The sequence below is a fragment of the Brachyhypopomus gauderio genome, chromosome 7 (genome assembly GCF_052324685.1).
Source record: "Brachyhypopomus gauderio isolate BG-103 chromosome 7, BGAUD_0.2, whole genome shotgun sequence".
Taxonomy (NCBI): domain Eukaryota; kingdom Metazoa; phylum Chordata; class Actinopteri; order Gymnotiformes; family Hypopomidae; genus Brachyhypopomus; species Brachyhypopomus gauderio.
In genome coordinates, this window is record NC_135217.1 from 29,566,717 (window position 1) to 29,594,120 (window position 27,404).

At 49.7% G+C, this 27,404-nt stretch overlaps 1 protein-coding gene and 1 long non-coding RNA gene across 6 annotated transcripts in view; one reads left to right on the plus strand and one right to left on the minus strand.

The window, feature by feature from the left end:
• Nucleotides 1-24,470, minus strand: part of LOC143519525 (uncharacterized) — a 40,953-nt gene extending 16,483 nt beyond the window's left edge. The window contains exons 1-2 of the long non-coding RNA XR_013132460.1: nt 21,103-24,470; nt 19,809-20,696 (exon numbers count right to left, since the gene is read on the minus strand). This is a non-coding gene — a long non-coding RNA (uncharacterized LOC143519525). The remainder of the gene's footprint in view (nt 1-19,808; nt 20,697-21,102) is intronic.
• The window catches only part of oxr1a (oxidation resistance 1a), a 135,048-nt gene that overhangs the window by 95,647 nt on the left and 11,997 nt on the right, over nt 1-27,404 (plus strand). For 4 of the 5 annotated variants that reach the window (XM_077013070.1, XM_077013073.1, XM_077013071.1 and 1 more), the window contains 6 exons: nt 9,871-9,968; nt 17,884-17,991; nt 18,413-18,526; nt 24,457-24,657; nt 25,151-25,332; nt 26,000-26,628. In XM_077013070.1, the coding sequence (XP_076869185.1) occupies nt 9,871-9,968; nt 17,884-17,991; nt 18,413-18,526; nt 24,457-24,657; nt 25,151-25,332; nt 26,000-26,628 (1,332 nt within the window). Of the gene's footprint in view, nt 1-9,011; nt 9,187-9,870; nt 9,969-17,883; nt 17,992-18,412; nt 18,527-24,456; nt 24,658-25,150; nt 25,333-25,999; nt 26,629-27,404 lie in introns of those variants that run through there. The other variant, XM_077013075.1, reaches the window with a different exon arrangement.

Genomic DNA, 27,404 nt, shown 5'->3' on the forward strand with positions numbered 1-27,404 from the left:
TCTGCCTGAAGCTACACGTCAGAATATCACTTTAAGCAGAAGCTAAAGGTGCCTACCAGAAGCAGGTATTTTTGGCATGGCATGTGCTAGGCATTTGTTTGTTCTTGTCTTTTGTGATGCTTTATTGTGGTTTAAAGTAAACTGGTAAGGAAAATACCAGAGAGGTTTCCAATAGCAAAGTTATCAGCCAAATGCAGTTAAATGCAAAAATAGAAATGGTAGCTAAATGTGCATGACTAAAATCCAAACAGCAAACTATTACTAAAATCAGCCTCAGTTCCTGACCAGGCGAGAGAGAGAGAGAGAGGACGTTCTCATGCCTCCTCTGATGTGAATGAACCCTACCACTACATCTCAACTGCCAGCCTGCCAAGGCACCTTGACAAATCGTATGCAAATCAGCTCTGGCACCATGTGCAAGCACCTTACTGGTCGGTGTGTTGCGTAGCCATGAGAGTTCGAAGGTCCTCAGCAGCCTTCTCTGGTAGTGAGGCCTGCTCTTATTCCCAGAGAACCAGGTCACCGCCTGCACAGGGGCACATTCCTGCTAGATCCCGCCTAATTCCCACTTTGAGATCGGCCTCAATCCCAGAATCCATCAAAGATAGCGAACAAAACTGTAAACATGAACAGTCTTGATAAAAGCACAGCCTCTTCTGTTGACTGTTGACTACGATGAATATGTTGTGTTATAAAAAGAAATCCATTTCCACTCTGAAAAAAGAAAGAGAGGCACTTCCCTCCTGCTGTATAACGGTTGGCGTTTGACATGCTGTCATTTTGAAGTCCGCTTGATTGCCTGATTGGACCCAGGCGGAGATGCCTGCTTTTCCCTTGCAAAGGAAGTGCTTCAGGAGTCTGGACCAGGAACTCAAGACCCTTGGACATTACAAATGGCTGTTAGCGTTGACAAGGCCTCGAGGTTTCATCGCAGACTCGAGCGGTGAACCAGGAGTCATGTTGCACAAACACTGTGGCTATGGGCAGAAAGTTTGGACGGTGGTTTTACAGAATTGAAAGTAAACATTTCGTACTTTAGGAGCTAGGATTAATTAGTTTTACTGTTGTAGTTTTTTCTAGCGTGAATTCCAGCTGTAAGGCTGAATGTTATTGAAACGTCGAAGACGGGACAAGAATGCGTTTGCACAGATGGTTAAGGCTGTTATCACCATGCTGTTGTGTGGATAGTGTTGAGTAAGGTTGACTGGAGGAATCTATGTAAATACCTACACTGTATTGTGTAACTACAGGAAGCACAATTTGTTAGCACTTTAGAAGTGAATTTCCCACTTTTTTGTAGAAAATGTAAACATAATCGGACCTTTCTCAGTGGTTGCACACATTGCAGTCTTTATACCTGCTGGGATATGCAAATTTAACTGATGTTCAACCATTTCCTTAAATGCAATTCCCATGACATTATGGCCATGAAGGGAACTGAACTGGTTATCTCTTTTAGGGAAGCTGGAAGCAGTAACTATGAACAGTTACCAGCACTGGTAGCAATTAGTGGGCATCATTGTGAGCTGTAGATATAGATGGGGGCATTGATTGAGTCCTCACTACCCCCACCGGCACCACCACCACCACCTCACAGATGAATGTGGTGCGTGGGACCTCTGAGCCTCGTCTCTGAGCCTGAACTACTAATGCTTGGGACATTAACCTGTTCAGTCACACCCACACATGAGATGTTATGCAGATAACAAAGCAGTCATCCTCTAAAAATCCAGCCAACCTGCATGTTCTAGTCATCCTCGTGTAGTTCTGGGTTTGACTGGGTACTGCAGACTCTCCTGCAGAGGCTCTGAAGACTCTCCTGTGTGTGAACACCTCAGCCAGATGTGCTGGTGTTGCTGGTAGTAAGCGGAAGCCAGTGGCAATAGGCATCATGTACGTGTGCCTTGCAGAAGTATTCACACGCACAACTTTTGAAGCTTTTTTCACATTTTGTTGTGTAACAAAGTGGAATAACATCTTACTTCTGTAGTTATATACAATTTGACTGATGCATGTATTTGTGAAAAATATGAATGTGAAAAATCACATTTTCTGTGCATCCCCAGAGAGCGATGCTTCATTTCTACGATGGTATTCTCAGATTGATGAGCAGTGTTTGGTTCCCTCTTTACATAGTATGTTACAGCCAAGCTAAAAAGTTTCATTTTGGACTCCTCAGACCACAGAACCTCCTCCCCAAACTTTGCTGAGTGTCCAACACACCTTTTGGTGAACTCCAAACATGCTTTCAAAGAACGACTTTCTTCTTGCTATACTGTCCCATAAAGCCCAGCGTTGTGGAGTGACTGGGAAGTGTCCTGTGTGCAGCCTTTATCATCTCGCCTCCAGATCTCCAGCTCTGTCAGAGAAACTCATGTGTCCCTTGGTTGCCTCTCTGTTTTCTGCCCTCTTTAATCTTAAACCTTAGGATGGACTGAGTTTTTTTTTTACCATGTTCTTAGTAATGTGTTTAATGGTCTTCAATAGAATGTTCAAAATCTAGGTTGCTGTTTTACAACACCGTGATTTATTTATTTATTTAAATAAGTCTCGGGCGTGTTTCGTGTTGTTCTCCATGATGTTTGTGTAGATGTGGTTTCAAATTCAGCTGCATTGAAATTGCAGTGATCTGACACGTTATGCTGGGATCAGACTGCATGAATTAGCCCAGATTTTGTATTAGTTGACACAGTTCCAGTGCCAAGACCAATTATGTGCATCGCGAATGAAGATTTGGTATCGAAGTGTGACATAATCAGAGAACACCAATGACAGGTCAGGATGCTATGATGTGTTTCCTGACATGTGTTTCCTGGACATCCTGACCAATAGGATGCCACAGTGCTCATAAGTAAGAGGCGGGGTGTTTTCAGTTATAGTGATGGTGAAACCACTTGATATTAAAATACGTCTTTGTTTCATCAGATTACTCAGTGGCCAATAGCCAATCATTCACCTTATGTGAACCTTCTGTTCTCTTTTTATGTTCTAGACGTTCTAGACTTGTTAACACACGTGTTGCATAGATAGATAGATACTTTTGTCATTGCACATGTACAATGAACTCCACCATCATGAGGTACATTTACATTTACGGCATTTGGCAGACGCCCTTATCCAGAGCGACTTACATTTTTATCTCATTTTTTTTTTTTTTTTATACAAGTGAGCAATTGAGGGTTAATTGCCTTGCTCAGGGGCACCTCAGTCATGGCCTCAGGTCTGAGAATCGAACCCACGACCCTCCGGTCACAAGACCAGTTCCCTAACCACCAGGCCATGACTGCCCTGGTACATCAAGGTACATCAAGGTCCTCCTTGAAGGACAGGCATACTTCAAGACACCCAGGAATGTGTCCACAGTAATTTTTCCCCATTCTTTTACATATCTAAACCACCACTACCAAAATGGATTTGATTAGGTGGTCTCTCAATGCAATCGAAACTATTTTGATTTGATTTGAGTCACGTTGTGGGACAACCCACATGTCCGGACGGAACGTCCTCAGCTGGATAGGTGTTCGACTCATGGGGGACGTGGCGTGGTTTGTGTCTCGCATTAATTGCACACAAGTGGACACTATTCAACTAATTGGGGGGCTTCTAATGGCAATTGAATGTGCCAGAACTAATTGAAGTGTTCATAGCTTACCATACATTACACTTAGTGAATACTTCAGCTACCACAGCTTCTATGGGTTTAGATTTTTTGTTGTGTTTTGATGTTGTTAGTTTTGTTTTATGTGTGAATAATTTAGCAAATTGTATTGACTTCACACTTGACCTTTATGGTCTATTTTGTGTAACTTCATCATCTATAATCCAAAATGAAGTTCATTTAAATTAAAAGACGCATCATTATAAATGCAACTAATGCAACACGGATGTTTACCTATGCAAGGCAGTGACAATGAAACCATAATAAACTGTGCCTCCCAGTTTCCAGTCACTGTTGGCCAGGTTAGTCAATAAAGCAAACCCCAGTGACCAAAATGGCAGCACCCGTGCAGGTAGGCCAGCTCGGCCCGCTTCCACCGCGGCCCAGTTGGCCCGGTTGGTGGTAGTGTTTGCTTCTCACTCGCCTGGACTAAATGCCAAAGCGGCGGGTAGGTCAAACGCACTGCGACACGTGACCCCCCACCCTGACCGCCAGCAGTCTCCAGACAGCAGCCCTCCCCAAGCACTGCGTGCACCAGTGCGTAGCGGCACTCCCGGTCTGAACCCTCAGCCAATGGCGTCTCCCCGAGCTATTTATTCTTCGTCTTTCTTGACTCTCTGTTTTCCTCCTTCCACATGGCCACATCAATGGGAGCTGAATATTTTATATATATATCCAACACTTTGCAGCATCTGTGTGGGGGAGATGAATAATACAATGTGTCTGTGTGTGTGTGGGGGGGGAGAGCGGGACACCCGGCAGGTCCGGCCCTACCCGCGAGGGCCCTTTCAGTCATGCAGATATATTTAATCCTGCTCCGTGTGTGACGTCTGATGCTTCACCGTCATGCGCGCCGCTTTTAGAACGGAGACGGTGGAAGACGTGTGCACATCTGCACGCGCCCCGGAGACGAGGCGGAGACGTGAGTGGTTGAGGCATGACCAGGGGTTGAAGTTCCCCATACGCTCAAATGGAGAGGGTTCTCCTTGGCTGGGGCACGTGGAGAAACGGAGGGGATTTGAGACCGCTGCGGCAAAGCAGAGGGTTGAGTTTCAGAGACTTTTTTTTCTTAAGCTCAGCACTTTGGTCATTTCCTATTGATTTGGGTGGTGTTGGTAGAGCAGCTGGTGTCCTCACAGAGGGCAGCCGATCAGCAGGTGTGCGAGGTCACGGTGGGGACAGACACGTGTTGAGACCCAGCGCTCACTGACCAGAGCCTGATATTCTGGCTCTCTCTTGTGAGGTTTTGCCCCTTTAAGGAATTGAAAGGTGAAACTCAGTCCAAGCTCACAATTTCTTCTTTCGTGACCATTTAACGTCTCTTGCCGCATTTCCAGGCAGTCTGGTTGTGCATGATCGATGAAGGACATACAGTAGCTGTCATTTTGCTCAGTTTCCAAACTAAGCAGAGCTTGTGCAAAAGCAGCGACGGCCAAGTGCATGGGAGGCCCAGGGTGCGATTAGTCACCCTGGCACGCGTGCTAATGAGAGGCCTGGGCGTGAGGTGACACTCGCTGAGTCGCTGACACGATCAGGGCTTGATTAATTGCACTGGGGTGGGTGTTAATGAGGGAGAGGAGCAGGCCCTGTCGACCCCAGGTGCCCCTCCACTGTACACACACACACACACACACACACACACACACACACACACACACAATTAAACCAAGGTGGCTGAATTAGGGTTATGACAAAATGAGCATTTCTGGTCAGTCAGTGTCGAGCTCTGTGATTGGGAGGTTGCACTCCCTGACCATGACTGAAAGCTTTGGGAGTTTCAGCTTTGGGAGTTGCAGCTCTGCTTATCTTTCGCGCTCTGTTGCCCAAAGTATCTGCTACATTGTTCTACTTTGCATAGTTCATCATGGATTACCCAGTTTAGATGAAGATCAAGACTCCAACTTAGTTCACACTAGCATTGGTCATTTGGGAAATGCTGTGTTTGTTTTGGATTCTTTTGTCTGTTTTCTGAGGTTTCCCATCAACAATAAAACATTCCATTGTCTGACCTATGACTTTTATGTCCATGTGATATGCTTACATGCTGCAGTCACGTAACATAGCCGTCAGTTGAGGAAAGGCGAGAAAGAAGACAAACTGCTTCTTTGTCTGGACGAATTCCAGCAGCAAACATAAACATTGAAATACCAACTGCAGTAAATAGTGTCACAATGGTTTCATCCATTTTGGAAAGTCACACGACAACCTTGCATCAGTGTTTTCCAAAAGCTACGTTTTCCCTTATTCACACCATAATACCAAAGCTTCATTTTCAGAATGAACTTGGGGAAAACACAAAAGGGCAAAACCCATGAAAAATAACTCATTTTCCAGACTACATGTGTTGGCGTGGACTTGGCCTAAGGAATATTAAGGTGAAGATTACACTACACAAACTGGTGTTGCTACGACGATACGTTGCTTTGGTTTGGCTAATAACAAAAAATTTTCAGGACTTTAAAAAGTTGTGTTAAAGATCCAGTAAGCTTTATTATTTCATAAACATTAGGAGAAATGTGATTAATTGAGCAGAATCAGCCTCCAGAATCAGTCTTTATAGACCTCGTGGGCCATTTTTTTAAATCATTGTGCAAGATGATTGCACAGATTGGAACATTTCCTACTGATGTGACGATCTTCTGCTCTATATTTGGGATTCTAAGTGACGTAGGTAATGTGGGGTTAGCGTCCATCAGGACACAGCTGTTGGGACTGCGTAGAGGAGCACATTTTGTCACTGTTTGGCCTTTGGTTTTGATAAGCTTACCCAGACAGAGTCATTCCGGCATTGTTTTTGATCACTTGAATACCCGTTTAATTATACTTTCTTCATTCCGCATGGTTTACAATATGCAGTTATATGTAAACCCAGACTTTGTCTTTTTGGGATTCACAGCAGCGTCAACCCTTTATATCTGAGATGCTGACCTGTCTGGAGTTGTTCATTACAGTGGTTCTCTCTGCCAACACTGGGATCTGGATGAGACATCCGTGTCTGGCCTCCCACACACCTGAGATCGTCAGGTCACCTGCCTGTGCCGGGACCACTGGGGAAAACCCCACAAATGTGTGGTCTCGGCACACCCACAGGTGGCCCCGCAAACCTGTGTGTTTTCCTTCTAGCAAAAAACTCAAGTCGACAGAAGACTGCCAAAATTAGCTTTAGTTTTTGTTTGGCTGCATTTTGCTGATAGTGATGTCCTTAAACGCGAGGCACATTTAAAAATATACATGTTTGAAAGGTGATGAGTTTTTTTTTATTACTACTTCATTATTACACTACTTAATTTTTTTTATTTTTATTTTTATTCCGTGTCTAAATAAAGCGAGAAGCGGTACCCAGTACTTTGTGCAGGCTGCTCTGACGTCTCTTCCTAAGCTGGACCGTCGTCCCCCTCTTTCTCGGCGAGTTTGCGTGCGCTCGCAGCACCTGCTCGTTATAGCGGAGCGCTTGCTTCTGCCACCACGCTCAACGGCAAACGAGTGGGTGCTCTATAAATAGCTTCCGCTTGGCTACTGCATCTGGGAGCGGAACAAGTTGCCAAATCGGACTTGCCCGGTTATGTTTCTCAGTCTTTTGTTGGTCTCACACAGGGACTTGATGCTTCTTCCCCGACCCAACAGATGAGACTTTTGCTCACTCTGCCAGTTTGCCTAAAGAAACCTGTCCATCGCTATTTTTTTCGACAGGCAACAAGCATTACCGGTAACCTCTAAAAATCTTTTTAGACAATCATGACCGTTTATGTCTTACTTATTTAGCAACAAATTGTAATATATTTAGGGAGGATTCCTTGCCCTTTGAGTACTTCCAAACATCTTATTCTTTTTTCTCCAAGATATTTGGGGGGAAATCGGCTTTTTGGCATCAAACTAAAATGATCAGAATAAGGCCATACAAGATTCTTGGGGAAAATGGGTTAATTTCACAGATGGGGGAAAAAGACAAATGTTGTATTTCATAGCATTTATTAGGCCACACTTGCCTCGCTACATAAGTATCATAGCCTACGATGCTAAATCTCATAGCCTGCATTAATGGATGAGTGGTAAGAACAGATGAGATGATGGGCTCTGTCAGTGAGATGCCAATATTTCTCTGTTTTGACATGACTCTTTCAATGTTTGTTATTCCAACTAAAAGATTTTGTCAAAACCAGGGATATCAGTGTTTCTTAAGTTTAGATCCATACAAACCGAGCAGTTTCCCCCAGAACACGGTAGCGAACGCTAAAACGAACGCAAGCTTCCGGCCTTTTCCGTTCTTCAGGCGCTCAAATAAGAAGCACGTACAGTATTGATCCTCGATACGCAGCGTGTAATAGCAAGTCTCTGCATACTCGCGCAGAGCGGCCAGAACCGAGGCCAGACCCCAACTCCTCTCAGCCTGTACCGACAACGGCCCCTTCAGCTGGAGGGGCCAGCTGCCCTCAAGCTAAGGTTCTCCTCATAAGACGCGTGTGGGGGCCGAACAAAGCTTTCACAACTGCACTGTTTCTCTCGGGGATTATCACGCCAACACATTTGAGACTCTCTCACAGCGGCGGAGGGAGCCAGAGGAAATGTTCTGTTTATTTTTTTATGGTAATTAGATCATGCTACCCGTCGGCATGCCACTGTTAGCGGCTAGCCCCGTTCAGGGAAGAGGGTCTGGTTTTGAGCGCGTCAACCTTTGACCCCTGCACCACCCGCTGTACCAGGCTAACACGTGGTGTCGGGTGTCTAAGGGCACATTAGGGAGCCGGGGTAGGGGGGGTTGTGTTGGGGGCTGATGGGCTCCGGCGGCTGCCAGAATGTTCCGACACTGCAGTGCAACCAGGGATAGGCCCGAGCCTCTGTCTCCCTGTGCCACTACTACATATCAGACTCAAACATATCAAATTGTTTTTCCCACGAGTCCGCTTCCTGAGGAGGCTTCTTTTTTCCCAACACACGCATACCCAAATGTGGGCGAGCGCACACACATTCTGCTGAAATTGCTGATGTTTTTCCAATTACCTTTCACTTTCTTACTCTTCTGTCTGTCTGTCTGTCTGTCTCTGTCTCTCCTCTCTGTCTCTCTCTCCCCCTCTCTCATATCTAGCCTCTTGTATGCCTGTTTGTAATCTGTGATTCCCAGTACAAATGCGTAGTCTTTTTATTTATTTATTTTTAAAGACTTTAATGCTGCATGAACATATCAGAACACACTTCTATCCGTATTCTGTTAGACAAATCATGTTTATTGAATGAATGATTAACGTGTCACTCATTTTTACTTATAAAACATATACAATATTTTATGTATAATATCTGTATATAAGAAATCTTTACATGTTGATGTTAGATGTTTGGGCTGTTGATGTTGGATGCCCAGAATGTTCTGGTCTGCTCATCTTTGCTCATGGAGCTGAGATCTGAGAAGAGCAGGTGTCCTGGTTTTGCTCGGTGTTGTCTCCTCGATGGGATCCAGAGTCCCCAGAAATAGCAAGACCAGCCTATGACTCACCACTCCCCAGCTGGGCTTGTCTTTTGTTCCCCAAACCCAAGTGAGAAACCTGTTACCCCCCCCCACACACACACACACACACACACACACACCCCTCTCCCCCCGGCCTGCTCCTGCACTGACTGAGCCCGTCCAGTCCCGCCTTACATCGCTCCATCAGCCTACACACACGTGCACGCCTTTGCATACGCACACGTGCACAAGAACGTACACGCACCCGCCCACCTCCACCTTGCAGCTACAGATAACCTCTCCAGTAAGCCCCGCGCTGTGATGGATAACTCGCGCATGCGTGCGATCACGCGCACACACACACAAATGCACGCACACACACGCACGCACGTACGCACACACACGTACGCACACTCCAGGCTCTGGCCACCCTTCCCGGAGGTCGGGGTGGTCCGGGTCTGCCAGACAGAGCCAGCAGGAGGCAGAATCAAGGTGAAGACGCCTGCTGCTGTCATTGTGCAGAGCGAGGGAGAGGGAGAGAGAAGGAGGGAGGGAGCAGGAGGTGGAGAGAGAGAGAGAGAGAGAGAGAGAGGGAGGGAGAGAAAGGCGAGCGAGAGAGGGAGGATCGCCTCGCAGCGCTCTGTGTCTGGCAGGAACCGTTCAGCAGCCGCTGACGAATGAGCTGTCTGGCCACGAGGCAGGGAGAGAGGCAGCTTGTGACGAGCTGAGAGGAACATGAATGTAATACGACCCTTGCCTCGCCTGCTTACAGACACGGGCCAGAAGAAGACCCCCGACAAGAAGACCCCCGACAAGAAGGATGGCCGCCGGATGTCTTTCCAGCGCCCCAAGGGGACCGTCGAGTATTCCGTAAGTCAGCCGTGGCTCATTCCTACCTGTTCTTCCTCTGGGTCTGTGTGTGTGTGTGTTATTGTCTGGCTGGTGCCATCGGCGAGGGCTTGTGCACTTTTCCAGTAGACGTTGCTGGCAGTGAGATTTGCACGCGCGTGTGTGTGTGTGTGTGTTCAAGACCGCTCCTGTGCCTTGTTTACGGCGGGATGAGGCGTGGAGCACACACCTCCGTCTCCCTCCCGGGCCGGGTCCTGCACGGCCAGGGGGAGGGAGGGTTTGCTGCCGTCCCGTGTCGGTAGGCTAGTCGGGGGGTGGCGGTGTCGATGCATATGTGTGTGCGTTTGTTTACGTAGCCACTGTCCCGTTTGTCTGTGTGCGTGTGGGAGAATGAACTCTGCTGCTGCTTCTCAACGTGCCGTCAGTGCTCACAAACCACCTTCAATCTGCATTCGCCTCTATTGATTTTGGTGTGATGTGAGGGGATGAATGACGAGCGAGAGAAAATGTGGGATACTAATGGAGAGAGGGAGCCAGGGGAAGAGAGAGAGAGCGAGCGACAGAGACAGACTGAGAGAAGGAGAGACGGACGGAAGAGAGCGAGAGCATTCGAGATGAAAATGACGCGCAGAGTTCACTCGGCCTTGTGTTCTTGAAATGACCCTCAGATTTCCAGCGGTGGACAGGTAGCTCGTTCGTGCCCTCGCCGGTAATGACAGCGTGCGCTGGGTGGTACGAGTGCCGACGGGCTCTGGGACGGCCCGACTCCTCAGAACGGACACAGCCGGGGCGGCACCACGCTCCACCACGCAGGGTCAGAGGTCGTAGCCCTGCACTCATCCAGGTGTCACTCCAATTCATCGTAACCCCGCCCACCAAAAGTCATCTCCTGCCTTCCTGTGACTGGAAGCTGAGAGAATTAGCATGTAAACGAGGAGGAGAGGCGGGGTCTCGGCTGACTCCCCCCCCCCCCCCCCCCCCCTATCAGACACTCCCCTTCGGGACACGTCCTTGTTCACAGAGCACTTGTTAGAAGGAGAGGGGAGTTGATGAAGGACAGGAGAAATGGCAGAGCTATCAGAAGGGGAATGAGGGCGTGATGAGATTTAAGGTGGCCCCGATCATCAGTGCATGCCAGTCAGTGTACGTTTCCAGCAACTCCAGCCGTCCGCCTTATATTTCATCCTCATCTCTTGCTTCATTTGTTCGTTAGTAATGTGGATTGTGCTCTTCCATAGCCAAGTCTCTTTATCAAATAACCGTTTTCTCATCTCAAAAGAAAAAGAGAAAAATCCCACCACTGCCTGCTATCTACTTAGCCACTGGGAAAGTGACCCAGTTCAGGGAGGTACATCTATTGGCTCACCCATAACCAATTAAAGGAGAGTTTGGAGTCCCGGAAAGAGAGGGGGGCTTGTGAGCTGACAGTGGAGATATATAGGAAGCTAACTGAATTGCTGCAAGCTACCTGTTTGCCAGCTTTATACACCGAGAGGAATGGAGTCTAGCGTTTATAACTTCTGAAGAAACAGCCAGCCCTAATATTATGCAGCAGTTTGTAAGGCTGAATGTAAATCCGAGTAATGCTAGTTTAGCTGGAAGGTAAGTGAAGGCTGTACAGATGTTTATAGGCTGGTCCCAACTGCCGTGGCTTATCGGGTTGGACCACGCGGTCGGAGGACGTCTCGGGGACCACGCGGTCGGAGGACGACTCGGGGACCACGCGGTCGGAGGACGACTCGGGGACCACGCGGTCGGAGGACGACTCGGGGACCACGCGGTCGGAGGACGACTCGGGGACCACGCGGTCGGAGGACGTCTCGGGGACCACGCGGTCGGAGGACGTCTCAGGGACCACGCGGTCGGAGGACGCCTCGGGGGCTTCGGCGTTCAGCGTCTTTATTTCATCACTGGCCCACGAGCGCTACTCACGATAGCCATTAGCACGGGCAGCTCGCCACTGTAACTGTAATGTCTCTCAGTTGCCATGGTGCTGGGGTGGCGTTGTTGTTGTTGTTGTTGTGGTTGTTTCTTATACGCCTCAGAGCTGCGGCCTTGGGGATGGAGCCACGTTGCTCCGTCGCGCTCTCGCTGTCTTTTGTCACCTTCCGACAAGCGTTAAAGAGCCAACTGCTTGCAGAGACGGATTGCACGCCACGGCTGCCTAGCTGTGAGGAGAGATGTTAGAACTTTGGTTGGTTGGTTGGGTTTTGTGAGCGTTGGAGCATGGCTGATGACCCAAGGTCACTAGCGTTTTTCTATCAGCACCTACACTGCCAGGAGATGCCATCCCATCCTCAGGCTTTCTCCGTAACTTTGTCCAACGCGATGTCTCAAGCTTAGTTATGACCGTCAGTAAAGGAATAGCTACGAGATGACGCGGCTCAGACCTCCGGTTCACAAACACGACGAGGAGTCGTCTCTTCTGGGTGAGTTTTGCTGCTTTGGCAGGGGAGGTGTTGCGTGAAGTGTTGGCCTTCACCCCCAAACTTCCTCCTTGTGCTCAGTCCTCAAATCAGGCCAAGGAGAAGCCCAGTTGTTTTTGTTTTGCTCTGAGGACCCGGCTGTCATGTGACTCTGCATCGTACCAGCCTGGATAAGGAGTCAGCTTCCTCCGCCCCTCTCTCCCTCCCCCTGTCCTTTCCTCTCTCCCCCTCTCCTCTCTCCCCTTCTCTCTCCCTCCCCCCCCCATGTTGTCTGAAGGACAGAATGTCACGTCGCACTCTGACCGCGCTGCTAAAATTAGTCCTGTAAATGATCAACGGCACAGTTAGACACCACATGCCATGAGGCTAGTAACGACAATGTCTCTATGGCAACTGTGCTGGGGAAGCGGCAGGCAGGGTCGTGCGGTTCAGCAGACGGAGGCAACTCCCTCTCCCCAGCGCCGAGGGACCGAGTCCAGCGGGTGGCGCTCTTCCTGCCTAGACGCTGATTAAGGATTGCCTGTTCGTGGCCCTGTGATTCACAGCTCGGTTGCCTCCTGCTTGATGGGTTTAGGGGATAATGTGTACACGCTTGTGTTTTTCATTTACTGCGTGTGCATGTGTATTCATCTGTAAGCGCTTTGTATTTCATTCTGTGTGTGGTTGTGTGCTGTATGCTTCATTGTGTGTGTGTGTGTGTGTGTGTGTGTGTGTGTGTGTGTGTGTGTGTGTGTGTGTGTGTGTGCAGGTGCGGGTGTGTGTGTGTGTGTGTGTGTGTGTGTGTGTGTGTGTGTGTGTGTGTGTGCGGGTGTGTGCTTGTATTTTTCATTTACTGTGTGCATGTGCATTAATCTTTTGGTGCATAAAATTTTGTTCCGTTTCCTTGTGCGTTTGTGTGTTGCATACGTCTGTACGTGTGTGTGTGTGTGTTTGTTGTGTGTGTGCGCACGCCTGCCATCATGCAAAGTGCCTAAGCTTTCTGTTTTCACACCAGAGTGTGTGTGTGTGTGTGTGTGTGTGTGTGTGTGTGTGTGTGTGTGTGTGTGTGTGTGTGTGTCAGCAGTCTGACCCACAGCGGTCGATCGCTGGGCCGGGAGTATGTGGCGTGTCTCCTCCCGACACCTTGTAGACACTGGCCGCCCCACACACTAATCACACGCATGACCGATGCGCTGACCCATCTCTGCTCTTCATCAAGATCACGGACGCGTCCTGCCACGACACTCAGTCCAACACCCTCCGTGCATCACCGCGTCTTTAATGAATGGGCAGCACAACGTCGTCAGTTTACTCCGTTTAACTTCCGATCCCCGTACCTACGTACACCACCTCATCCGTCACACGTGGCCCTAAAGCACCAGCCAGTGCAGCACAAATGTAAACGGCGGTGTAAACTACAGAACGCTCTTCGTTTACATCGGTAAAAAAACGGTTCATCTCATCTGGCCTGAACCTGTTTTTGTTTCGTTTGATGTAACGGTACGGTGGCACTCGTATGTCTGACGGCACAACGCAGCACACACAACGCCACTGTGATGCCCTAATAGCGCCTAAATGTGTTTTCTATAAACTCCCATCTTTGTACTGAGGGCCTCGGTTCCCAAACGCATTTTAGTGTTCGTATTATCTTAGATGAGAGTGTTCGGTGTAACTGGGCCATTTAGAGTCAGTGTTTGTGTTACAATGCTTTGGGGAAAGCTAGGTTGCAGTGGTTATGGAGTTACAGCATGTGTGTGTTGTTAACCTCTGACCTCAGCAGCAGCGTCACAGTACACATAGCAGTTGGACTAGCAGTGTAATGACTCCTTCACACACACACACACACACACACACACACACACACACACACACGCATCCAGCCGTTGAGGGCCTGGCGTAGCAGGCTGTATTGGTTCAGCGGTGAAGTTTCACAGCTAACAATAATGAGCAGGAAGACGTTGGAGGGTCCTCGTGGGGGCGGGGCAGCGTCCAGCGCCGAGCGTCTGATTACGGGATGAAAACCGCTCGGCGCTGCAGGGAAACATCGACCCGCGAGAGACAGGGCACATTTTTCTTCCTTCTTTTTCCTTTTGTGCCCCACCGTTACCTTTTTCGACCGAGCGCGGCTCGCCGGTCCACGTGATGGCGGCAATAGGATCGGCACGCTGGGCGGATCGGCCCAGCGCCCCGCTGATGACCCGCGGACGCCTCGTTCACAGCCCCGCTCACGTCTACGACCCGCGTGCGTGACCCGTGCACGGATCGGTCCCGCCTCTGCCCCAGGGCCTGGGAGAAATAGAACCACCCGCTCGTCAGCAGAATTAAGAATACTCTCCACAACCTGAGGACTTTCTGGAGGGCGATACTAATACATGACCAGGACAGATATACGACGAATAACGTTCTCAGTCATTCTGTACTGCATACCAACATTTGATTAAAGCAAAAGCAATTTTGTCTTCATCACACAGTATGCATTTATCAAAGTGTCGACAGTATTTACATTTTCATTTTTCAACAGGCTTAATTTGCGGTAAGGGTAGTGATATTGCTGATACCAAGTATAAGTGTTTCAGTCCTGTGTAGCTCTGATGACATCACCAGCAGCTAGGAGCAGTCTAGTGCTATTTTAAACCCGCCTTGTTTTGGAATGAAATGTAGTGTTATATTTGTTGACTTGCACCACAGTGAAGACTCCCAGAACAGTACCATTCTTAACATCATAGCACCCCAGGCTTTATAACACAGTTAGCCCCATCACTTTTCCCCCAAATAACCACAAACATTATATAATTAAACATATTAAACATGAAATTAAAAAGCTTTGGTTACTTGCTTTGGCCAAATAGTTCACATTGTCTTTCCTCTGAAGACCTGAGCATGTAATTTGATGACGGATAGCAGTTGGCGTGTGATTTGGTTAGCGCCAGAAGACCCCCAGGTGACTGTCACCGAGTCACGGGGGACGGCGGGTCTGGACCGGGGGTGTGGTGCAGTACACTGAACTGGGTCAGTATGCACAACAGCGGCACAGGACGGCGGAACAGCGCCAGGCAACTGGGCTCAAAATCAACGCCCCCGCCACTGAAAGAAATGGATTAGCTCCATTAAGAACTAGCTCATTTTCTCGCGCTTAAAGAGCCGTTGCAGAATAATTTCACATGTGATTTAACATTTAAAGGTGCTGTCACTAATGTTTGCATTTCACCTGTGCGTCACATGATCCTGGTCATGTGACCAGCTGCAAGCCATTTAAACGGGAATTCCTCAGCTGTTCGGTTCTGTTTAAAAACTATGTTAAATGTGTTTTATACAGTCTGTTGTTTACTCTTGCCAGATGGTGACAACATCCTGTTAAAAAATACTATAGAAACGCTCAGCCTGAAGGTATTGTCATAATTGGACAAGTTGGGTGACATTAACATGCGTTCTGATGTTCAGTGATGCACGTTTCTCTGTTTCTGTATGTTATGATGGGCTTTGATGACTTTTGTGTGCCTGTCACACATTCCGCAAGAGAACAGCTGGAACCTGAGCCCGATCTCCCGGTATCTCGCCATGTGTGACGCAAATAGCATCTTAATCGTTTGGCAAAACAACATAATGGAATTTAATTATACTGTTGATTGATTGATTGAGTAAATCAAACTGGCACATTCAGAAGAAACGGTGACCCAGAACTGACGGAACAGAGCAGGTCTGCCTGAGCACAGGTGGAGAATCAGGATACTCCACACAGAAGATGACTGCACACCTGTGTGTGGGGGAGGTCCGGCCCGGCCCGGTCCAGTCCTCCGCTCCCGGAGCCCTTTATTCTCCTCCAGCTACTCCACACATCCTTGTTTCCTCAGACGCCGATCGCGCCCATATCTCGGATACCGTTTCCAGATCCTGATATCAGCTGTTCAGCGGCATGTTTACCTTGAGCAGAAGTGCGCGCTGTATTTATATCAGAGATGCATATCGCTCTCGCTGAAATGTTGGCCTTGATTGAATCACGTCGTCCCGACTTTTACAAGCATGCAGGGCTTTATAATTTGTAGCGACTCAAAGGAACCCAGTGCCTTCCTTTTTTATCTTGTGCTTGTTTTTGTTTTTTCCCACCAAGGTGAGACTTTTGAGTCCACAGCACTTGGCTTCGCCATTCAAAGTCCTCCTTTTTACATTCTTTTATTTTTATTTTTTGACAGTTCCATTCCTAAGACGGTGCCATCAGAGCGCTGCTTCAACGCACAGGCATCGCGTCTCCGGGTTGACGGAGCCGTGCGAGAGCCGTGTTCTTGAAGCACCTCACGGCCCACGGGGCTGCTGGGACAGCTCCTGTCTCCTCACTCTGCTGACCCAGTTCAGGTTGTCCTGCCAAGGGTCCAGTTTCCCAGGCACAGATTTAACCTAATCCTACAGTAAGGAATTTTTAGATTAGGCTTAATCCATGTCCGGGAAACTCGGTTTTTGGCATCATTAATGAGATACTCCACTTGCTACTTTTGTTTTGTGGTTGATAAACGTAACACTGTGGGGCACCATATGCTCTAGAGAAGTTGGACCACGGAGAAAACACATACAGGCAACAGGATAACACTAACTTGTGTTGTTGTGTGGACGGAGCCGCATCACCAGACCCTGGTTTATCTGAGCTCACCACGAGACCCTCGCAGCTCTCTCCACGCAGTACGGCTTCAAAAACAAGAAAATTCTTTTTTTTTTTTTTTTAAACCATGCGGCATCACACCTTTATTTCCTCTGTGGGTGCCACGCACACACAAACACACACACACTGTTCCGCTCCAAAGGTCAGGAGGCCCGGTGACGCAGCCAATCAAATGCTTCAGGCCATGGAATTATACAGAATGAGTGCAGGCGTACACACACACACACACACAGTCAAGTCATGCACGCCAGTCAAGGAGGTTTACTAACCGCTGTCTTCATCTGCCGACGGAGATTACCGTCACGCTCTTACGATCTCCCTACACATGAACCCTCTACAGTGTACCCTTGCTGGCAGCCTGAAACAAGTGTGCTGTCATACTACAGTCATTAAAATAGAAAATATGTCACTGCATGCAGTGGACTAGAAATGAACTGCAACGAAAGAATAACTGCAGAGCGCAGAGGGTTAAAGGTCAGCGGAGTGCACCACCCTATCCTCCCCTGGCAGGCCCAGCTGACGAGCGATGACGTGGGAATTGTCACGTTGGATCGGTGTGCTAAAAAGCTTTTGCTGCTCTATAAAATCAATCGTGCCAACGGTGCGGTGTTAGAGACGCTAGCTGACGGAGCAAATGGGTCGTTGCGAATTCGAGATGAGCCTCTACGGCAGCCGCGCTCCGCCCCGGTGGAACGGTTAATGCTCCGGTATGTGCTGCCTCGCTGAGATTAACCGTACCCAGCAGCCCGGAGTGAGGAGACCCCCTCTCCCGTCGTCTCCTGCTAGCTTGCGCTTTCGTGTGTTGTGTGTGGTGTCCTCAAACATGGACTGGTTTTATTTTTTGTCTTCGTTTGTGACCCGTCCTGTGTCTGTGGTCCAGGTGGAATCGCGGGACACCCTGAACAGCATAGCGCTGAAGTTCGACTCCACGCCCAATGAGCTTGTTCAGCTTAACAAGCTCTTCTCCAGAGCCGTGGTCCCTGGCCAGGTGAGTGTCTCCACCTCCATCATGTGCTGCGGTCTCCCCCTCTCTCCTTCACCTCCTCACACTGCCGTGATCCCTCTCCTCCTGATCCCGTGCTTCACAAAGCAAAATATTCCCCCAAACTGCATGACCTTTTTTGCATGGATTTGCATGGATTTGCATGGATTTGCATAGCCGATAAGGTCTTCCAGCACCCATCGCATGTAGACGTTATGAAAGAGATCACTGGTCATCGGAATAACACACACACACACACACTGGCTGTTAGCAGGAGCAGACCCTTCTCCACCCGCTCCACCACCATTTTGAAACGGTGTAGGTGACTGCATGCTGGCAAGGACATGTGAGGGCGTGAGCGAACGTGCACGAGCATGAATTTGGCGTGCATGCGCGTGAGCGTGTCACCGCTGTGCTGTGTTGGCAGGTTCTCTACGTTCCCGACCCCGAGTACGTGTCCAGTCTGGGCAGCTCGCCCTCCCTGAGCCCCATCAGCCCCCTGTCCCCCACCTCCTCAGAGGCCGACCTGGAGAAGGTGACGGTACGTGGCGCTTCCGCTCACACACACAACACACACACGCGCACGTTAACACGCTCATCCGTACACATGCGTGCACCCACGTGCTCACAAGCATATAGACATGCATGTATATCTGTGCACATACATGCACGCTTTACCCACAACACCTACACATGCGCACACTCTCACACGCACCCATCCTTGCAAGCAAATACCATCCAGAAGACAACAGTGCAGTTGTCGGTTGTCATGTGACCATAGAACAGTGGCCCAGGCCCAAGCTGGCCGGCCTGCTCATAAACACACGTGACCCCTGCTCATACATACACGTGACTCATGCTCTAGCCGTGTGTCTCCACTCAGCACGGCGTCCCTCTCTCTCTCTCTCTCTCTCTCTCTCTCTCTCTCTCTCTCTCTCTCTCTCTCTCTCTCTCTCTCTCTCTCTCTCTCTCTCCTCTCTCTCTCTCTCTCTCTCTCTCTCTCTCTTTTGTTTACCATGGCATTATATCTTAATTGGTCGCGTGGTGCACACATACCTTTGGTCCGCAGAGGAGTGAGCAGACAACACCGCCGACCTGCCGTTAGTGTCTCTCCGTCAGCAGATCCTGAGCTGTAGAATTGCCATTCGTGCAAAAAAAAAAAAAAAAAAGTCCTTTCGCTGAGTTCGGGCCATTCTCCTGTTGCCCGGGCAACACGCCATGTGAGTACGTCACGTGGCCTTCAGGGCCGTTGCTTGTCCCACTCGCCTGAGCCCTGGGGACGCTGCTTCTCGTCTCATCAGCGGACCGCGTTAGACGTCCACGTCCCAGGACAGAGGGCTTGTTTGTGGGAGCACAGCTGAGATTAAAGTGCGTGATCCACCTGGTCCGTCTCGGGCCCTTTCAGAACCCACCGCCTTCCTGGTGATTAACCGGTGAGCTGAATCCGGACCGTGCCCTCCAGGCCGGGGGCCGGACCTTCGCGCGTCTCCCCACGGAGCCGGTGGGTGAACTGTGTACGGACTGTGTTGGGCAGCAGGCACTGGTCCGGCTGCTTTGCATGCAGGAGGGGTGTGACCTTCACACACCCGATTGTATACGGAGGACCATCAGAACGCCGCTGTGACCACTAATCTACACAGACACTGGCCCTGGTTTCAGTTATGGAGGATAAGACTGGATCACAGCATCCTTTTGTAGATAAAGATTTTAAAATCCTTTTGCAGATAAAGATTTAAAATCTTTGTGTGTGTGTGTGTGTGTGTGTGTGTGTGTGTGTGTGTGTGTGTGTGTGTGTGTGTGGTAGATGTGAAAGGTCAGCTGACCTCAGGTAAAGTGCGGTTGGGCTCGAGCTGTAAGCGGCAGCAGCGTTTGATGACGTGAGGGGAGACGGGGCTCTTTAGACGGCGAGCGGTTCAGCCGTTCTTCCCACCGACGTCTCTTTCAGCAGGCCGACGTTAGCGCCGCCTCGGCTTCGCCCCGTACTTCCTGCCTCGGGGTGAATTTAGTCTTGTGGAGGAGAGCGGGCAAGAGAGGGAGTGGGGGAGGAGCATCGTACGAGAAACGCGTGTGACAGGATGAGAGAGAACGAGAAGCAGAGAGAGTAAAAGGACAAGAAAGAGTGTGGTAGTGCTTGCATGAGAAGGGTGTGTGTGTGTGTGTGTGTGTGTGTGTGTGTGTGTGTGTGTGTGTGTGTGTGTGTGTGTGTGTGTGTGTGTGTGTGTGTGTGTGTGTGTGTACGTGTGCGCGTCTGTGCGTGTTTGCCTGTGTGTGTCACCGAGATAAGGAGAGTAAGAAAGCGAGGGGGAGGGGGGAGTGAAAGGAAGGAGGAAGGGTGCGTGTGAGGGGGAGGAGGCGGGGTTTGTGTGAGGGGGAGGAGGCGGGGTTTGTGTGAGGGCGAGGAGGCGGGGTTTGTGTGAGGGCGAGGAGGCGGGGTTTGTGTGAGGGCGAGGAGGCGGGGTTTGTGTGAGGGGGGAGGAGGCGGGGTGCGTGTGAGGGGGAGGAGGCGGGGTTTGTGTGAGGGGGAGGAGGCGGGGTTTGTGTGAGGGGGGAGGAGGCAGGGTGTGTGTGAGGGGGAGGAGTAGTTGTGGGCCCGTGTTGACTACATGCGTGAGCTGGCCCAGGCTTTGCTCACTTCGCTGCTCGGTCCCTCGTGTTTTTCTCCCAGTCCCCCCGTGGAGGATGACCAACACTCCCCAGTCACACCAGCATGCCTAAATGATGATGGAGTGGGTTTTATTGAATGCAGTTGGTTAGCATTGTAGCATTGTACATGCAGGACCCATGTGTGTACAAGAGGAGGCGCTGCAGGTTATTGCCCATGTATTTAGGAAATAGGTCTACTTATTATAAAACAGGAGGTTTTAAATCAGTATGCAATCATCTATTTAAATGTGAACAACATTCATTATGTGTTCATGTATTTTGTTGAATGTAGTGCAAACATTTGTGCTATTATTGCACTTGAAATGATATCTAGCAACTTTAAAGCTCTGTTCTTTCACTTAGCATTATACCTTGGACCAAGGAGCTCGTCTTGCCAAAAGTTAGGGTTTTTTTTGTTTGTTTGTTTGTTTTTTTTAAGCTGTTGCAGTGAACCGCAGTGCTGTGCTTTAATACCTTGGCTGTGGTTTGTGAGTGGGTGTCTTTCCTGCACCCCCAGCCCTCCTGAGCCCCATAGCCTGAATCAGTGGCTCGCTACTGGGCACGTTCTAAATCCAGCCCCTGGTTCGCCCCAGGCCGGATCTCATCTCCAGGACTGATAAAAAGCCAGGCTGGCGAAGGTACGCTGCAGATGGTCTGAAGAACACACACACACACACACACACACACACACACACACACACACCCCTCCAATATGTCTGTCTTATCCCCCACACCAACCCAGCAGGGCACTTTAATCATTTGGTTCTGGAACCTCAGTCATGGTATTTCTCTCTCTGTCTCTCTCTCTCTCTCTCCCTCTCCCTCTCTCTCTCTCTCTCTCTCTCTCCCTCCTCTCTCTCTCTCTCTCTCTCTCTCTCTCTCTCTCTCTCTCTTTGGTATCTTTTCTGCCCCCCTTTTTGTCCCTTCAGATCTCCCTTCTCACTCTCATACATTTGATGTGTCTCACTCTCTGCTGGCTGTAGTCTCTGCACATGATCTCTGCACCCAAATATCTGCACATTTCACTGTGTACATGCTTCTTTCTCATCGGTCAGTTCTCAAGCATGTTTTAAGCGCTGGTATAAGCAAACTTTTTGCAGGTTTAACCTTAGCTAACAGGACAGTGGAGCATGTAAGTAGCTACAAAACAGAAATTACTAGAAAATAAATGTATTTATTATACTACAGTAGTGGTTGGCATACTTTTTATCCAATCTACAAGCTAATTAAGAATGTTAGCTAGCTTACATGCGTGGTGGCCTTGCCAACCTTTCAGCAGTGTGTGAGCCGCGAGCTCCAGTAAATAATAGAACAGATTAATGTTGCACGTGACCATCTCGCAAGTGACTGGCAAGAGGCTCACGTGAGATGAAAGAGAAACATTTTATTTCACCAGTCAGTTTGATATTAGTTTTTCCCCCTCACACTTAAAATTTCATGACTCGTCAAGGCGCTAGTCAGTTAAGCAAAACATCCGCTAGTCTCTCTAAATGTGTCAGAATGAGTTGAGTTCAAGTTGTTGACTCGAGTCTCCAGCGTGTGCGCGCATGCTTCTCACAGCCTTACAGATGGTACTGTCTCAAGTTCAGTATTAGCCACCAACTCATCTCCAAATCAAAAGCTCCCAGCCCTACTCAACATCTGCACATCCACACATGCTAGCACACACATATATACATACACACCTGCCCACGTGCACATAAATACAAGTGTGCACACACACTTTAAATGAACACGAGACCTGGAGGAACAGACCTCATGGTCATGTATTCAGCTAAATCTCTGTGATCCTGAGTGTGCTCCTAATTCATGGGCTCAGTCTGCGGTGGCCGTTTGTGAGTGGGGATTTAAACAGCTGCCTAGCGTCGGTGAGGAACAACGCCATCGTCTTCCTCCCATGGTGCGCTACACTAACGCCCCCTTCCTGTGCTCAGGCTCCTGGGGGCTGGCGGGGGCGGAGGGTGCAACGCTGATTCGGGTCCCCGGAAGCAGGTGCTATGCTAAACGCGGTTCCAGGAAGACATGTTTTGACTCCTTGGCTGCTTTTTCAAGGCCCTGGGGGTGGTCTGGTCTGTCTCAGTGTGGCAGGGTATCGGAAGTTTGCGGTCAGAGGGGAGGGATCTCTGGCCTTTTGCAACCTAAGGATCCCTTCCTTTGAGCTGCGGGGGCACTGTGTGTTGTAGAGATTGAGCTGATCTCTTACTGCAGAAATGTAGAATTTTGCTGTCTGGCCTGGTTTAATTAGAAATATTTGCATAGAGAAAACAAATGAAAAAATATTGAACTGGAACAGACTGTAACATTTATAATGCTTTGAGCACTAAAATATTACTAAGCAGAACCAGGTCTTTAATCCCTGAAGGTTACAAAAATAAAAAATTACTTTCATTTAAAGCCTAAAATGAGTTAATGAAGATTCTTCTCGGCACTAAAGTGTACTGTAATTGGCTCATACAAGAGTCCTACGAACATTGAGTTAGTGAGTGTTGTATTAGACAGGTGTATGCAGACACGCCCCTTTATCCGGTTTCCATGCAGGGAACTTGCCGGGCCGTTTTAGTCCAGCTCTTCTTCTACCGAAAGCCTCTGGAATCAGATCCATGCTGGTGCTCACCGAAGCCAGGCTGAACCGAAAGATGACAGTTATTCAGAATGAAGCATGCACTTTGTGTTAGGGGGCTGTCTTTGAGTGTACACTTGTTGTTAAGGGACTGTCTGAGTGTTAGATGCGGGTGGTGGTCAGTGTGTTGTCTCGTTAGCACCAGCGCTAATGTGTCAGGCTTGGCTGCTCCAGGCTGTGTGTGTGGTGGTGGAGTGAGAGAGTGCTCACAGCTGTGGGAGTGTGTATCGGAGAGCAGCAGACAGCTGTGGGGGCGAGGGCTCTCTTTTGAAGCTGACCCCACGCCCACTCCCTGGACCCGCCAGTCTCCGGCGCGGACGCTCTCGCAGCCCTCCGACGCGCTCCAGACAGGTTCTCGCAGTCTCGCACGCATCCCACAGCCTCTCTCAGCCCAGACATGCGTAAGCTCTGGATCAGAGACTGGTTTGAATTTTCAGCGAGCACTCGCGCTAAGACCGAAATGACCGTGGGGGAGGGGCCGGCCCAGAGCGGCACCTCACGACCGCCCCACCCAAATACTCCCCAAACGCTTCCCAAGCGCTTCACTTCCACAGAAGTTCTCGCGTAGTCGGCTGTGGAGCTCCGAGCAAGAGCTCCTGAGCGCTGCAGAGACGGTCTTCATCATCCCCATTACCATATAAATCACTTCCACCTGCATACAAAAGAATAATGGCTCCGATAGAATAATGGCTCTCGTAACATATGTACACACCGACGTTCTCACGTGTTAACACATTTTTGTTGCTTATCAGAGTTTTTTAAACAAACATGGTGTTCGATCTAATGATGTCAAATGGTTATTTCTGTCATGGCTGCTTGGGAGAAAAGAATGAAGAAAAAAACATTTCCCTTTCAAGCAGGACATATATGTTCATCCCCACAGATGGTGGTCATAAAACAGGCCTGGAGTCAGCAGGTCCAAACCTCCAGCACGGTCACGTGCTGCAGCAGGGCGTCTTTAAAGATGAATGCACAGTTGGAGAGTCGTTTGGTACCAAAGCAAAACCACACTGTCTTTTGAAGCTGTGGACCTTCACAAGTCTACAGGAAGAAATGTGACATTATTGCCGATTTGATAACGTGGGGGTCAGTGTGTGAATGTGTTCTCAAGTGGTAGGCGTTGGGCGTCCTCAAGGCGTCTCAAGGCGTCCAGAACGAAGCACGGGGGAATCCTGCTCCATGGTTTCTTCTGTCCCGTTCTCTTCCAGGACTCTGAGGGAGGGACTCGGCCGGAGCCGCCCACCCCGAGCCCCGCCTTTGCCCCAGGCTCCGCCCCCACCCCACCCCCAGCTCCGCCCCCAGGCCCATCCCTGCGGCACACCCACGTGATCTCCTCCACCTCCGAGGAAGAGGAGGCACTGACGGAGAAGTTCCTCAAAATCAACTGCAAGTACATCACAGACGGCAAGGCAAGTCAGCACGCTCTCTACACTCCTGTAATGTTTTCCCACCACCCAGACTGCACACACACACACACACACACACACACACACACACACACACACACACACACACACACATACGACCGACACCACACACACACCACACCACACACATACAACCGACACCACACACACACCACACACATTCGACCGACACCACACACACACACACACACCACATGCACTTGTGAAACTTCTCTGCTACACTGTGTCTTCCTATAGTGGTTTGCTGAGAAATTCTGAACTTGTTGTTGCCCTCTGTGAGAGTCAAGTAGGCACTGTAGACTTCTCAGTACATTTCTACTGCCTGATATGAACAGTAATGAACTGTTCATAACTGATTTGTTCCCTTGAAATTAAAATAATTCTGTTATGCCACTCAGATAGAAACACCTCTACAAAGAAAGAAAGACTTCTGCATGCGACCAAACCCTCAAACCTTTCTCTGTCTATCCACCAGGGGGCAGTAAGTGGGGTATTGTTGGTAACGCCAAACAACATTATGTTTGACCCCCACCGGATGGACCCCCTGGTGCAGGAGCACGGCTGTGAGGAATACGGCATCATGTGTCCGCTGGAGGAGGTGGAGTCGGCCGGCGTGTACCGGGAGATCACCGACAGCAAGATTCGCCAGTCTGTGACGTAAGACTGTTTTCACCGTAACACCCAGGCCGGTGGAACCATGGGGCAATTATCAGACCCACCTACCGTGTTTCAAAACACACACAGAGACAATTCTAGACAGAATACACCTCATACACCTCCTTCTTTACGTTACAAATCCAAACCTGCTAGGATGACCCAACACCCTAGGATTCCACACCTTTAACACGGGTTCTGGTGGGGTGAAAGATCAAACGTGTATCTTGTCTCGCGTGAGTCCGTGAGCCAGGGGTGCTGAATTCGAGGCGACCGACACCCCCCCCCCCCCCCCCCCCCCCCATGCTTTCAGATATGCATCGTTCAGCCTTATTGTGCAGGAAATGGATTTTTACTCCAGGGTTAATGAAGCGCCTTCAGTCACCGCATGTGGATTGCTCAGCCGTTTGGTGTCGTAATAAGAAGTTAATGATTTTAGCAGGACCCCCCCCCCCCCCTTTAGTGACTATTTTGGCTACTGTTTGTGTTAGCGAGGTCACTATACTGAAGTGCTACATGTGTTCTCTATTGCTGCAGTCAACACTGCCTGGAATGTACAGGTCCTAGTCAAACCCGCTCAGGACAGCCGGTCCCAAGCTTACACGTGGTGCCTGTATGGGGTTTGTCCCGTGCCCTCCCAAACGTGACGGTGTGTGTGTCTTTGACCCAGGGATCTGGACGCGTTGTTCTCAGGGACCTGGCAACAGGGCGAGCGGCGACCGCGGGACGGCTACGAAAGCGGCAGCACGGCCCCCCGCAGCGTGGAGGGCTCCGTCTCCGAGGACGTCTTCACCGAGTCGGAGCTGTCGCCCATTCAAGAGGAGCGTCAGTCCACCGAGGAGCTCCACCAGGAAGACAAGTCCTCAGGTGCCTCCAGCGAGTCCGTCCAGACAAGGGGCCCCGCCCCAGGGGTGGAGCCGGTCGGGTGCAGCAGCGAGCCGGCCGCCCCCACGGCCCCCACCGCCCCCACCTCCCCGGGCTCTGACCAGCACAGCCAGGAACAGCCAAGCACACCTACTAGCAGGGACCAGCAGCAGCCCCACTGCCAACCCCGGGCCGGGGACCCCCTCCCGGCCCCCCAGAGCACCGGCACAGGGCCGGCCGGGCGCGAGAACACCTCAGAGGCAGCCAAGCTCGCCCCGCAGGGAACCAGGGACTCGGAGACAGACGTGGAGGATCTCAGGAAGATGTGGATGAGTCACACTATGCAACAGGCCAAGGAGGAGTGGGATAACGCACACCATACACAGAAGGACGGCACGCCAACCAACGAAAGCCAGAAACAGAGCTCCGAGGAAGGTAATACACAAGGAACCCGCGTTATCCATATAAAGCTGCTGTAAGCACTTTATTTTAAGTGCGCTTTGGCTAAACTGTAGTTACCGCTGCTAAAGCTAAAATAGTTCTCTGACGTGGCTGTAGCAGAGATAGCGGAGTCCTTCCTAACACTGATGTACAAACGCTTGTCCTTTGCTCTCGTACATGAAATAGACCAATGGGGTTTGCACATGTAAAGTGTGAAGCGTTTAATTTGAGGCTGTTATTCTCATGTAGCATCGTGATGAGCATCCAGTTAATTATGTTCCAAATAATTGCCTTACAGCAATTGTTATTTTTAAATAACAGGTTTGTACAGTTAAATGAATCTGCCGTTCGTTCTCCATATGGTGTTGTATTCCATTGCTTGTCTGTAAGATTAGATATTTTTCAAGTTTTTTTTTTTAGAAATACTGAGTGTGATTCATCATCTGATACATTAGATGTGTCCTTGGAATGCATCTCTCGTTCTGAATGGGACAGCTTTCAGTCTTACACCTAGAAATGCACTGTACCCAATCAGACTTCACCTTCAAACATCGCTAATGTTATGCTGGCTGCATCTTTTGACTTTTCTCTAGTAAACGCTTAATTGCATCCCACGCACCAAGGCCGTTTTTTCGTGCGCTGAAGTCCCGCCCCTGTGCAGCGATTTGACCGTTTAGCCGGAGGGCGGGAGTTCAGAGCCTTTCCCCCAAGTCGCTTCGATTAATTAGAAATAACATGCAGCATTACCGTCTCACCGTGGCCGCGGGCCT